Consider the following 14,995-nt stretch of genomic DNA (forward strand, 5'->3'; position numbering starts at 1 on the left):
TCGTTTAAAGTTTACCGAAGCTAAAAGCGTATTTCATTCTACAAGTTCCGATTCTTTAAGTTCCACGAGTCCATTCCCACGAGTTTTAGCTTATATATAAGCTTATACATACTTTATAAGAATTCCAATCCTGTGTATTCTGTCAAATTATGTAAAAATTGAAAAAAACGGGCGGTTTGAAACTATAACAGTGGAATTTCCTGCTAATGTATTTATTAACATATTTCATTCTATTCTTTTTTCATGCCTGTCTGTCCAGGTGACACACAAAATGCTCAAGAGATTTGTTTTCAAAATGAATATTTTCGCATTCAACTTATCAACTTACGAGGCAACATTTTAAGACTGAATGCTATATTCTTTTTTTCAGGGGGAATGTTCGAAACAGGAGATGAAATGCTGGAAACAGCATTCAAGTACTCCGTCGAAAGAGTCAATACAGATCCCAGACTTTTACCCCAATCCCGACTTACACCTCAATTAGAAAAAGTAGAACGACACGATAGCTTCCAAGCTGCCCGAAAAGGTAATGAAACATACCCAATAAAGTTTCAATCTAATGAAGCAGCCACAGTTTCTTAAAAGTTTATTTTTTAATGTTGGTTGAGTAAGGTGACCAAACGTCCTCAAATCTTCGGGACAGTCCACTGACTACCTATAGTCGTCCCCAAAAACTTGAAAACTCTTTGAGGACAAAATATGTCATCAAATATAAATATTTGTCCTCAAATTGCTCGTAAGCATCTCATCGTTTCTTATATGCAATGAAATATTTAAAAAAAATGTGCATGCTTTATTAAGCAAGATAATTTATCTTACTACACGCTCATTTGAAAATAATTTCATTAAGAAATAAACTAATTACTATGAACTTCTTCATTTTACAAGTGTTAAACAAATGCACTATATCATATTACATATCAAAATTACTTAGTAATGAAATCAAGCTTGATGCAGATGGCTCTGCATCTAATATTAGCTTTCAATTTTAAATAAAAGAAAGCTTTGCTGCACACATAATTCAATATTTCCCTTAAATATACGGGTGTCTTCTGATTTTTTTTTGAAGACTCTCCGCGTATTTGTCCTCGAAGCATGGTTTAGAAAGCTGGTCACCTTATAATAGAGTAATGGGTTGCGATTCTAATACAGTCACTTTTTTATTTTCAGTATGTGATCTGTTAAGCGAAGGGATGGCCGCTATGTTTGGTCCTCAGTCAAACGAGGGCAGTGCAGCAGTGCAGTCAACCTGCGACGTTCTAGAAGTACCACATATTGAGACCCGTTGGGATTACCGCACCAAAAGAGATAACCATTCCATCAACCTTTTCCCTCATCCAACAGCTCTTGGAAAAGCCTATCTGGATTTTGTCAAGTCAAAAGAATGGAGGAAATTTGCAATCGTCTATGAAGAGAGTGATGGTAGTTATATTAAAACAAATAGATAACGTCGTAATAAAATTAAAGTGCAACTAGCCGCCTTTGGCGACCAGATTGGTTACCTTTCAAAATTGTCTTGTTTAACGCATAAACTTTAATGATAACCATACCGAAAACACAGCACTGTAGTGAAATATTCTAATTTTTCAAAACTTTCCTTCAATCTTAACACCTTAATTAGTTTTAAACAATACATTAACCAAATGTTTTTATTGTCTAGCTGTTGCCCAAGCGGAAGTACTTAGATTTTAATTTAAACTATTTTCTAAAGATATCCGCGACATTTGCGATATTTTCAAAGTTCTTTATGTATTGAATTTTAGTAAGAATTTAGAATCTGTCCGACCAACTATTAAATCGCACAAACCACCGTAACTATGAGTTCGGGATATTTCAGCATAGCAGGTAGCAGAAGCATCAAAATTATTCGCATTCTGTCTTGAGATAAAATAGAATACTCATCCCAATGATCCATTATGTGCTGTACTACTTCCTCACGCACCTCTCAAGCCATAACTTGACTATCGTATAATATGTGTATCAATGCTACTGCTTGAAAAAGGTAAGGCACCGTACATATTTGAAATTCATACAGCCATTTTAAATAGGTTAAATAAATCTAAATAATTGCTTTATAACTAATTGTTATTTCTATAAATAAAATAACCGTGTAACTACTTTCTCCACACCAAGTCTAAATTTTTATTGCGGTAGTATATTTATGCAACCAGCACACTCATCAGCATTTCTTTTAGTATCTACAATACAATATTTGGCACACTACAAAAGCTAAACAGCTGATGTATAACATAGACACGTAATATCTATTTGACAAATTTGATATATTAAGTGTTAAGTTTATTAGTTTGAACATTAAAAAAAAAAAAGAATGATTTTCGTTTCTTAAGGATAAATACTATATGATACAAAAATTTCAGATATATTACTATTTTTCAATAATGTTTACTATTATGTTTTTATGTAACGAAGATATACTTCAAATGCATTAAAATATGCGCTTAACAATTTTAAGTTAGTTAATCATGTATATGCAACATGCATCGTCTTTCTTTAAAGATGTAAGTTTTATAATTAATTCTCTTTTCAGCTTTGATACGTCTTCAGGAACTATTGAAAGATCCTTTCATAAGGCAAAGACAAGTTGTTGTTCGACAATTCCTTCCTCATCAAGAATATCGAAAACTGCTCAAAGAATTGGGAAGAGCTGGCATAAAAAACATTGTAATCGACGTCCCTACTAAAAGCGTTCAAACAGTTCTGAAACATGTTAGTACGTTTGACATTTCTCTTTATTATTATGCGTTTTTTTTTAAAGTAAGCATATTTTTGAAATTATTTATCATTTTAGCAATCCTGATGATTGTTAGAAATTAATATTTACCTATCCTTTTTTTCAGTTTCCCTATCTAGAAGATGTTAAATTACAGCCGCGTTAAATAAATCAATGTTCAAAACAATCTCTACTAAACCATCTCCAATTTCAACAAAATTTATTATATCTATATGTAACATAAAAACATAATAGTCTGACAAAGTTTTGTATTATTGTTGGAGCATTTTTATTGACTGGAAAATCAAATGGTAGAATCAAGTTTTCCCACATTAATTTTAATATTGGCTTGGTTGTCATTAGCATAAAATTGATATAAGTAATAAAGGCATTGTTTCCCTATAAATATTTTTGCATCCCTAAAGGTAACCTGTTATTAAGTTTTTGATTTTGTTTGTTTTCTAAATTAAGTTTGCGAGGATTGTTTTTATTATTATCATTATTAGACCAACGTAATTCTGCGTTACATTTCAGGGTAAAGTTATTTGAATCGGTGTCTGATTTTATTAACCATAACACAATTATTATTTAAAGAGATTGTTAAATGATTTAGAACTTAATTTTCAACTTGGTGCACAAAGTGATGCATCCAACTATTGTATTTAAAATATACCTCCTCATTTGGTAAGCAAAAATATTAAATTACAGTTGTTAATTCTCCAAATTTGTTATAACAATATACTATTAACTTTCATTGTTATTTCAAAGAATGATTAATTGAAAAAATAATTTATGTTTACTAATAGGTCGTAATAATAGCATAAAGGAAGTACAGGGTTATTCATAATTCCCTCCGTCTGTAAACGCCATTTTTCTTTACTACAACTGGCTTCAGTGGTACATGTTACTGCCATCTACCGGCAACTGCTTAAATTAAAACTTGAATGCTTTCGGAATAATTTTCATATGTTCTTTTTTGCCATATTCGTCTTCGTGTTTTTACTATAACGCTTCGAAACTCCGGAGGGAATTATGAATAACCCTGTATTTGGACGTGGAAAGTGGTTGAGCAAGAGTTCTTTTTAGTACATGCATTTTTAATTTAATAATTTCAACTGTTTTATGCCAAGAAACGGCAATTATTGCGAAGCAATCATCGGGGTTGGTGAGCGTTAGCTGACAGGGGGGTTAGCCCCCTTGTGTGTATATATATATATTTCAAATGTCTTTTTTTCTAAGCATATCTTTCTTCTTCTCTCCTTTCAATGACATTCTAATCTTAAAACGCATGAAAGCGTGAACTATATAGAACGGTATCGAAAGCAAATCAAAGTGAAATTTACACTCTAAAATTACAAATAAACTGTACTTTAATGAAAATCTTCCATAAATTTAAAATTCGAAATAATACTATAATTAACACATTCTTTTTCTCTTTCCATAGGCTCAACAAGTAGACATGATGTCAGAGTATCATAATTACTTCATTACCTCCTTGGTAAAAATTTAATTACTATTTATATTTGGCTGAAATAATTATTTAAAACTAATATTGCATTGTTATTTGTCAGTACTTTTTCTAAACAAGAAAATGCTATGAATATATTTTAACGTTGAATTCGATTTTTCTTATTAATTGCCTGTTTTTTCAGGATTTCATTTATTTCAAGATTTCTAGAAAGCCTCTTTTTTTAGCTCTTTGACATAGTCATTGAAATATTATAGAAATACGCATTTACGTTACGTCTTCGGATAATCATATATTTTTTTGCGTCTCTCCAAGTATATAGCTTTCTAAGATCTAACTCATGATGCAGACTCTAAGCATGTATACCAAGATCAATCGTTAACAGAGCAACTTATAAATGGATAATAGCTGATCGAAATATTGAAGTTACTTCACTATAATATTCATACTAATCATTTCTATTGAATTTTAAAACTAGTCAACAAAACAAAGGGCATCATAAATTAGGCAAGTTAGAAAATTTGATACACTCATTCGACTTTATAATAAACAAAAGCGGTTTTAACTGCTATTTAAGTAAGGACTTCATATATGTAACACAGAGAGCTTTAACAAATCTTTTTTTTTATTTCTTTGTACAAATGCTCTTTCTTAATTCATTATTAAAATCGAAACCCGTTCTCATAGTTAGCAATTCACATCCTACATTTCGGTTTAAAGAATGCAGTAATTATAAGTTTTTCCCTTAAAGAAAAAGATGAAGAGAAACTTCTGCCAAAGCATTCTATCCTATTATAATTGTTGAATTATCCCGTTTGAAATGTGATGGGGATTACTTGTAAGATTTTCCCTTTCAAATCCCTAACGTAAAAGACGATGCGTGTCATCTTCAGTATGATTCGGATTCTTGGTCTCCATAATTATATAAAGATAAAATAAAAACTGTTTTGCCATTTCACCCGTATGCTCACAATATTTTCTTGCCCGACCACACAGCCATGGCATACATATGAATCCATAAATTAATATGGCTCAATGTGTATAGTTAATATAGATATTTATAATTTAGCCGTATAAAAAGGTTAATTTCATTTTTTGTTTTGTTTTTTGTATACGTCAAAGATTATACTATGTTCTTTTTCTGCGATAGGACCTCCACACTCTTGATTTGGAGGACTTCCAATACGGAGGCACTAATATCACGGGGTATAAGCTGGTCGATGAAGAAAGTCCAGCTTACGCCGACGTGTTAGAAACATGGAGAAACCCAGTATTCAAAGCAACAGGGAGGGAACCTACCTTGACGGTCAGTGTGTATTCCATTTTTTCAATACAATCATTTAAAAATTAAGAAATAACCTTAAAAACGCACAAATCTGAATTTTACTATGAGACTTAAAGTAATTGAAAGCATACCAGGAGCTTAGTGGAAGTATTTTTTGAATGGCGTTGGCGTTTCTGAAAATTTTTTAATTACTCGGGGGTGAAATCTTATTTAACTGTACAACATTGATTTTTCATTAAAGTCATTAAATTGCGGTGGATGAAGTCTACATTCGACAGCAAACAGTCGTCGACTATCTCAAAAAACCATTATTAAAATGGTGATGTGGAAATGGTGTATTGAAATGACAATAGCACGAATGCTAAGATGCAAAAAGTTCAAATGAGTATTTGAGATTTATAAATTTCGCCCAGTTCGAAACGTGCAGACAAGTAGAGAAGTCGATGCCTAATCTCTATTTCCTCACTCATATTAAGAGCAAAGTTTAAATTTTAAAACGAATTTATTTAAGTTTATTAAAATGTCACTTATCCATTCAGCTCTTCATAATGCTGAAGGGTGACTTTGAGACTAGTCGAAAGTAATAAATCAATTTATTATTTATAACAGTACAATTGAGCTAAATAAAAACGTTACACCATGAATATATTTCACCTAATAATTAGACCTTTAATCAAAACAATGTGATTTTCGTAAATTTACCTACTGGTGATTTAGCAAATGAGCAAAATTGGAAGAATGTTTCACCCCAATACACATTTTCTCAATCTAATAACATGGAAAAACCGGTTATGCTGTGCAGAGAAGACTGCAGGTTAAAATACAATTTTTGCGTGCAGAATCGTCTAGATAAGAGACTTACCTAAAATATGTAAAGTCGTAAGTGTTAATAATAATGAAAGATTTTGAAACCAAACAGAAAAGAAATTACTTTCTCTTATTAATCATACCATTTTATAAATGATAAATTAAAACTAGCTACAATCTATAAGATATGATACCAAATTGTTTAGTTATCGAAAGATCCTTAAATGTTTGTTAAGATTATTTTTACGATTTGCATATTTCGTTCTGGATGGATGGATTCGTTCTGTGCTGTTCAAAAATTTCTTTTACATCCATTTATAAGACTCATTTACCCAAAGATAATTCCGGGCATATAAACTCCTCATTACAACAACAATACATTCTTTAATAATTATTTTGACTTAAATTTGGTATGACACAAAAATACATATTGTATTCATTTTCATTTAGACAGAGGCAGCTCTCCTCTATGACGCTACTCATTTGTTTGCTCGGGCCTTGACTGATCTGGACAGAGGTCAAAAGATACACATAAAATCCTTGTCATGTGACACTGAAGAACCATGGCCACACGGGATATCACTAATAAACTACATGAGAATGGTAATACAACGATTTTATTAACGTTTTTATAATATGAATGAAATATTGAGAAAATTTAGTACTTTATTTTTAATTAAGAAAATTTAGTACTTATAACTTTTTTAAACAATTAAAACAGACTATATATAATACCCAATTCCATGACAAGTCTTTATAAAATATTGTATTTACATGTATGTATCTTTTTAAAGGGAAACTTTTTTTTTAAAAGTTGTAAATTTAAACTTGAAGTGTTGGAAGAGACTGTTATAAAATTATCTGTTATGAACTGTTATAAAAAACATTGGCCCAGTCAACGTCTATGGCTACAAATGTAACTCAAAATATTGCCACCGTTATAATTCAAAGTAACATTTTTAAACAATTAATGGAGACTATGAGGCTAAATATTTTATTATTAACTCTTTGTAATATATTGCATTTACATGCATGTTATGTTTTAGAAATAAATTTATCTTAAAATTTTTTTTAATGTATAGTTAAAGTGTGAGTGTGTTTTAAACTGTTAGAAAATTATTGGCAGAGTCTGAGTTGATAGATTGGTGCCAAGTATATAGTTCAAAAGTATAAAGAAACTAATAACAGCATGGGCTATAAATTATTGATTTGTTTTCTTTTTATACGCAGATTAACGTTAAAGGATTAACTGGTGACATTAAATTTGACCATCATGGATTTCGATCTGATTTTCGGCTAAAAGTTTTGGAATTGACATATGATGGACTGCGAGAAGTAAGTGAACCTCTATTTATTATATTGTTTTAGCAATATAAAATTTTATTTTTTGAAGTGAGAATAGAATTCTTTATAAATTGTGCTGGTTACAGTAGAAACGAATTAGAAATGCTAACAATAAACTCTAAATTAGACAGAGAGAGAAACCAGAATTGATTCTTGCGTTCTTAGAAGTTGTGAAAATATCAAAAATTATGCATGTTGAATGATGAACCCATAAAGTATTATGTTCAACAGATTCACATTATATGAACTCATAAAATATCAGAGCTAACAAATAATAATAGTAGTGGATTTACTTGTAACGAAGCTATTAATAAAAATCTCTAAAAAATTTATTTAAGAAATATTTTTATGATATATATTTATATATGTATGTTTAAGTTTAATGTTCTTAGCAGACATTTTTATCAAATTATAATAGACGAACCTTCATTCCGATCCATGAAGATAACATAGCAGGCTTCTCACTCTTACTTCTTTTCTTTTTATATGACTATTTTTCTATTTAATATAATGTGAAAAATTCCAATAAATCGACAAATTTTCATAAAATTAGTTTTACTTGCCCTATCTGCATTTTTTGTTTTCCTTTCATCGTTCTTAACTCTGTCTTTCGCGGATTTTGTCAATATGGAACACTGTATGCTAAAATTATTATTATTAAGTATGGAACGCAAACGATAATAATTACGTCTTATGAATACATAAATATGATTTTTTTAAATAAAAATATTAACTACAGACGAAAAATTAAAAAAGTTCTTTTCGTATTAATAATCTCAATATAAGTAACATTTTAAAATTTAAGTTTTAAAATATTAAAAGTTTTAGAATAAAAAAGTAAAAGAAATATAATACTTAGAATACAATATGAATTTAATGTTTATCAACCGAATTGAAAGTATATTTTTCAAACGATATGTATTTTCCACTCATTTTTTGAACAAAGAGTAGCCCTAACACTCTTTATAATTGTTTGCATAAACACAACGATTATGGACTGCTTATTTACGATTACTGTAAAACTGGAGCAATTTGAAACAAAGAAAAAAGATATAAAAGAAGCAAACGAAAAATGGAAATTCTACAAAATAAAAGTTTCGAGTAGGCTTAAAAAACGTTGATGAAGATTTTAGAATTTTTAATTTCTGTTTTTTTCTTCTACAGGCAGGTGAGTGGAGTGCACATTCAGGTTTGAACATGACAACAAACTATTCCAGAGTAGAGCAAGAAGTAATTCAGTCTCTCAAGAATAAAACTCTCATAGCAACTACCCTGATAGTAAGTTTCTCAAATAGTAAATATATCCTTCTTTGAAAGTATAGTATTATTTATTGTTGAAATAAAGAGTTAAATAATTATATTTTGTTTTACCAGTGCCATACATATTTTACAACACTTGATATTATTTTGGGTTTAATAATGGAATTTTGAATACAGCTACTGCGCAAAGAGTGCACTAGCAATCGAGCTAAAATTTTCGATGTAGACGGATTCAATAAATAGAAAATAATTTATGGTTTTCTTTCCCCTTCTATTTCGAAATAGTTTCAAAGTTATACCATGTTAAATTTGTACAACATATATGGTGCTAATTTCTATTTGCTGTGCAGGCTATATTGTTCGCTATATTTAAGTATATTTCCCTGATAGTGTTTACAAAAGAAACGTTAAAATAAGCATTTTAGTTATAAGCTAAGCTTTGTTGAAGAAATTTTACACCGAAAAGTGTGACATATTACTTAATAAATCAAAGTATTCATAATTTGAACAAAGAAAAAATAAAAAAACTTTAAAAAAAAGTCAAGCACAGATTCATTACCAAATTTAAATTGTTTTTTAAATTAAAAAAATAATAATAAGGATACCATAAGTTACTTGCAACTCTAGAAGTAAAGTGATTATGCCTAACCATGTGATTTAAACAAGATTTAATCATAAGGATGCCTGTAAGGGAAGTCTTGCATGTATGTCGAACCTCATTGGCTTCTGAATTGTCAAATGCAACGATTTACCTACGATGACGTCACTTACAGGTATACAATTAGGTACTTGCACTTTAAGAAGAAGTTCTCGGATACCCATATACGTGACCTATTACCTCAGGGCCAGCTGATAGTTACAAACAAGATGGCGTGTTGAAATTGAGCTAAGTTCCTCCACATAAGTTAGAATGTTAATTAACTTAAAATTAATTAAATACATAGCAGTTTCGCAACTCGAATTCGTTGAAATCTAATTCTTTCTCGCCTACGCCTTTTACTTAGCTTGAATTTATTATTTGTTTATTTATTTTATTACAAACGCGATATATTTTTGTTTTGTACAAACTTCGATGAATAATTAGTTTGTTTATATTCTACATGACTCCGTGCCTGTCTTTGAGCTAAGTAAGAAATATATAATGAAAAAATTAAAATCTTTGTGTAAGAATATAGAATATGTCACTTAAGAGAATTGATAATAGACGAGTTTGACTCACTCGAAATATAACGGAAAAAACAGTTGCTAACGAAACAAATACCACGTTTCAACAACCAATCAGGATCGAGATACTCGCACTACGTCACTTACAGGTATCCCATTGCTCCGTTGCAGTATCTATATTGTTAACATGTTTTTAATATCTGAAACATAACTTTATCAAATTTTGCATTAAAATGATTCTATCCAAATTCGGATTTGAAAGAGCTCGCTTATGCTACGATTATGTCTACTAAAATTGCTTGCATGGAGCTCAAGAACAGTTTACAATTTATTGCAGAGTCATTTTCAATATGGAAAAAAAAATTTCGATATAACCAAATACAGGATTATTCCTAATTCCCACCGAGGTTTCGAAGCGTTATAGTAAAAAAAAAAACGAAGACGAATATGGCAAAAAAGAACATATGAAATTATTCCGAAAGTATTTAAGTTTTAATTTAAGCAGTTGCCGGTAGATGGCAGTAACATGTACCACTGAAGCCAGTTGTAGTGAAGAAAAATGACGTTTACAGGCGGAGGGAATTATGAATAACCCTGTATAATGTACTAAATTATTTTAGTACATCATATATTTAGTACATCTAGTATATATTTTGTACAATTTTGGTATAGTACATCATACATTTAGTTCAGATAATTAGTCTATCACTAAATGATTTTGTGCACTTCTTGTAGAATGCACCGTATGCAATGTTGAAAGACAATCACGAAGAACTTGAAGGAAATGACAAATACGAAGGATACTGCATAGATCTTTTAAGAGAAATATCCAACATCCTTGGCTTCCGGTACCAATTGAGGATTGCTGATGACAACAAGTATGGTGAAAGGAACGATCAAGGCGATTGGAATGGAATGATCAAAGAACTGATCGATGGGGTATGTTACTAACTCCGAACAAATTCAACTTATTTTTAGATAATAAAAACAATTTTTTTTTAAAAGTAATGCATGACAAACTAACTCACAAAATTAATTTATTCGGTTATGTTACATCAAGGGTGCATTCTAGAAATTACGTATATTTAATTTTAATTTATGCATTTAATTATAAGATCCTGCAATAATTATAATATCTTATAAATCGCCTAAAAATATATAACTGACTATAATCCGCGATGACACAGAAGTTAAGGCATTGAACCGCTGTTGTTAGGAACAGAGGTTACACCCCCGGTAGTAGCTTGAAGCTCACTCAGCTTCAGATCAGTGGGTACCAGCTTGTCAAGAAAAGACAACCGATGCGTAATGCTAATCGCATTACCATTATGTTGTCGGGCTTGAAATAGCTAAGCTTTAATCACTATGACCTCCTTAGTCAACAACTAGCTGTTGTAGAAGTACTATACTTTTACAGAATAAGGGCCATTCAAATATTTCAAAAGCATCTAACGGTAGTTTGTAATTGGCTTATTTTTGCTGACAAGGGGAAAGGAAGGGTAATACCTACTTGAGACATTAAAATCTCCTTATTTTTAAAATTTTCTTCAAAAACAAAATAGAAACATAACAAAAATGTACACGTGAGAAAATTTCCAAAGTGGAATAAAAGTTGAATTCAGGGGAAGAAAAGATGAGAAAAAAATTAATTCGAAGAGTTTCAGAAGTCCAGGGTTTCGAACACATAAGATTCTAAAAGAATATCCTGATCAAAATTTTATAAAATGAATTAAAACATAAAATTTGTTTAATGCAAACTTACATATTTTTACTTAAATTTAATCCTAAAACTAGATTACTACAGTAAAAGTCAAAGTTAACCCTTTGTAACTTAACAACTCTGATTTAAGAAATATTTACGCGGATGTTAGAATACATCATATTAAGCGTGTAAAAAATAATGAAAAAATTAATATCTTAAAATTAAAAATTTATTGATAAAAAACATTTGTTGAACATCTCCAATATCGTGAAAAATAGCACAAAAATTCCAATATATTTAAAACTTCATGTGAAAAATTTTGAAATTATTGTTTTTATGGTAATAAGGTCTCACACCACATTTTTCAGTCCCTCCTTAGCCAAATATACAATCAAAGGGATTGTTGTAAAAAAATTGTATATCCTGCAATTATGTCGTGGAACAATTCTTGCTAAACGCATTATAATATTGGCAGCTGCACCAAGACTTGGTTCCCCCGAGTTTGCAATATTTTCTTTACCTGAATTTAGTTCGATTTTATAGATAAATCCACCTCATTATAGGATTGAATTTTCATGTATGTTGCAGATATGTAACGCGGTGATACAAAGGGTTTAAAGCAAATATCGGGGGGTGGGGAGTTGCAATTTGCTTACATAAGCGTGATAGGGAGTTTGTGAATTGCTTATTTTTACTGACTGGGGTGAAGGGGGGGGGGTCCCAAATTGCCCAAAATACTTAAACGGCTCCATATTAGATCATGTGACACAAACTTTAATGTTAATTAACAACAAGTGTAGATAATGGAATAAAGCTTTCAGAATCCGTAAATTTGCTTTGTATGTCGGTTCTATATTATGTTAGAGAGGATATGATTGAACATCTATTAATTCCTTTTTGTGTTGCACAGAGAGCCGACATCGCCATTGGAGATTTGACACTCACCTTCCAAAGGGAACAAGTTGTTGACTTCACTATGCCATTTATGAACCTCGGCATTAGCATCCTGTTCAGAAAACCAACCAAAAAAGTACCCAAGCTGTTCTCTTTTCTCTCTCCTCTCTCACTAGAGGTTTGGGTGTACATGGCCACAGCTTTTCTGGGAGTGAGCCTCTTTCTTTTCATCATCGCTAGATTTAGTCCTTATGAATGGACGAATCCTCATCCATGCAATCCTAATCCTGACGTCCTCCAAAATCAGTTCACGCTGCTTAATACGCTTTGGTTTACTGTGGGCTGCCTCATGCAACAAGGTTGCGAACTTACACCCAAGTAAGTAAGCACTTTTTTCTGGTGTCTGAGGTCTTGTAGGTCACCCTGTATATTGCATAATATTTTATTTCCTTAGGGCCTTATCAACAAGAGTTGTGGCCTGTATCTGGTGGTTCTTTACACTCATCATGGTCTCTTCCTATACGGCTAATCTCGCAGCTTTCTTGACGGTCGAAAGATTGGTGTCTCCAATCGAAGGGGTAGAAGATCTAGCTAAACAATCTCATATTCAATATGGCTGCGTGGATTCTGGTGCTACACAATTTTTTTTCAAGGTAAGGTCTCTATGGACAGGATTCTAATCAACATTGGCAGGCACCCAACCAAAACCATGCTCTTGTTTTCAGGAATCGACGATCCCTACTTTCAAGCGGATGTGGGCTTTCATGCAGAGTGCTCGCCCGAGCGTCTTCGTCGAATCCAACAGCAAAGGCGTAGAGCGAGTGAAGAAGGAGAATTACGCCTTCCTCATGGAGTCCACCTCCATAGAATACATCGTCGAAAGGGAGTGCGAATTGACTCAAATTGGAAGCTTGCTAGATAACAAAGGCTACGGTGTCGCGACGCCATCTGGTGAGCTTGCTTTTGAAAATGGCCGTATAGTATTGAATTAAGACAATAGATACTTAGTACACATGTAAAGTAAGGGCTAACTTTGAATCACTTAGGAATTAAATAAAGCTAAATAATATGAAAAAAGCACAAAAAGCCTTATAAATGTATATACTATAGTTAGTGCGATAGTGAAGAGCCTACTTCAGTGTTGAAACACAGATGGAAAGAGCAAAGAGGATCCTATATTCTATTGGTCAACTCGTGTTTTTCCTATTGTAATTTTGTTAGGTATTTCTATGTTTTTCTTTTTCTTTCTGTGTTTCGACAGCGAAGAAACCTTCTTTTTAAAACAGAAACTATTGTATGTAAAACTGCCTGTAAACTTAGATACAAATTGAACCACAGCACATGCATGTTAACACAAAATATTCAAAATGCTGTGATTGCAAAAAAAAAAAAAAAAATCTAGATGTACTTATGGTTTCAAATGAAACTATATTTTAAACAGCATTTAACAGGTGTATTCTCTGACCAAGCGATAAAAAGTTTAAGATAAGCAGCGCCAAAATGACACAATTAGTGTATTTATGATATTCCGATGCAACTTATCATTTAAAATTTTTATGGACTAATCGGAGAATACTAGGGTTAGAAGGCTCCTTAGGGATTAAAATTCAACTAATAAATCAAAATAATAATAAGCAGTTCTCTCTTTTATAATGTTTTAATTATAATGTCGAGTAATAAGTTTCTGGCAGTTCTGAGGAAGCCAAAACTGCACTTGAATGGCAAAGAATTGCTTGTTGAAAATAACAAAATCAAATTGTAACCTTCTCTGCTTCAAAATACATGTATTGTACACTAACCGCTTTTGCTTGACAGTAATAATTGATAAATACTTAGAAATGTTCATGACTATCTGATTGTGAATTTAAGGTAATGATAGCAAAGGAGTACAGTGCTCAAAATAAAAAAAAAAGATATCACGCTAAATAATTTTTGCTCTAAAGATTGGATATTTTCACAAACTAAATGTAAATTTTAATGGTTCTACGAGAATTCTCCAATATACTAACTAATTAGTGATTAATAATATTATAAATAATTAAGTTGCGGAAACAGACCCCCAAAACGCACTTTCTTTGAATAAATATACCTTTTTTCAAACGAATTTGCATTCAATAAAGTAAGGAGATGGTGAACAATCCCGAAACCAATTTCAGCCACAAAAGTATTATCTGTAGGGGAGAGTGGGGTCAATTGTAACAGGGTACGATTGTAACAGAGCAAAAATTTCGAGTGTCGGGTTATAGATTTGGTTCCTAGGTGGGGCACAAGGTGTATTTAATAAATCTACATGTACACCCCTGCTGGCAACCACTTTTATGTACTTTTGAGAAAGTAACA

At 31.4% G+C, this 14,995-nt stretch overlaps 1 protein-coding gene across 1 annotated transcript in view; it reads left to right on the forward strand.

Moving 5' to 3' along the window:
• LOC107450883 (glutamate receptor ionotropic, kainate 2) overlaps window positions 1-14,995 on the forward strand; it is a 31,670-nt gene that overhangs the window by 3,467 nt on the left and 13,208 nt on the right. Inside the window, exons 2-13 of the mRNA XM_016066810.3 lie at window positions 371-526; window positions 1,171-1,422; window positions 2,549-2,727; window positions 4,176-4,229; window positions 5,350-5,505; window positions 6,742-6,894; window positions 7,522-7,626; window positions 8,800-8,913; window positions 10,795-10,998; window positions 12,672-13,033; window positions 13,110-13,308; window positions 13,381-13,606. Of these exons, the coding sequence (XP_015922296.1) occupies window positions 371-526; window positions 1,171-1,422; window positions 2,549-2,727; window positions 4,176-4,229; window positions 5,350-5,505; window positions 6,742-6,894; window positions 7,522-7,626; window positions 8,800-8,913; window positions 10,795-10,998; window positions 12,672-13,033; window positions 13,110-13,308; window positions 13,381-13,606 (2,160 nt within the window). The remainder of the gene's footprint in view (window positions 1-370; window positions 527-1,170; window positions 1,423-2,548; window positions 2,728-4,175; window positions 4,230-5,349; window positions 5,506-6,741; window positions 6,895-7,521; window positions 7,627-8,799; window positions 8,914-10,794; window positions 10,999-12,671; window positions 13,034-13,109; window positions 13,309-13,380; window positions 13,607-14,995) is intronic.

This window comes from Parasteatoda tepidariorum, chromosome 1 (assembly GCF_043381705.1).
Source record: "Parasteatoda tepidariorum isolate YZ-2023 chromosome 1, CAS_Ptep_4.0, whole genome shotgun sequence".
NCBI lineage: Eukaryota > Metazoa > Arthropoda > Arachnida > Araneae > Theridiidae > Parasteatoda > Parasteatoda tepidariorum.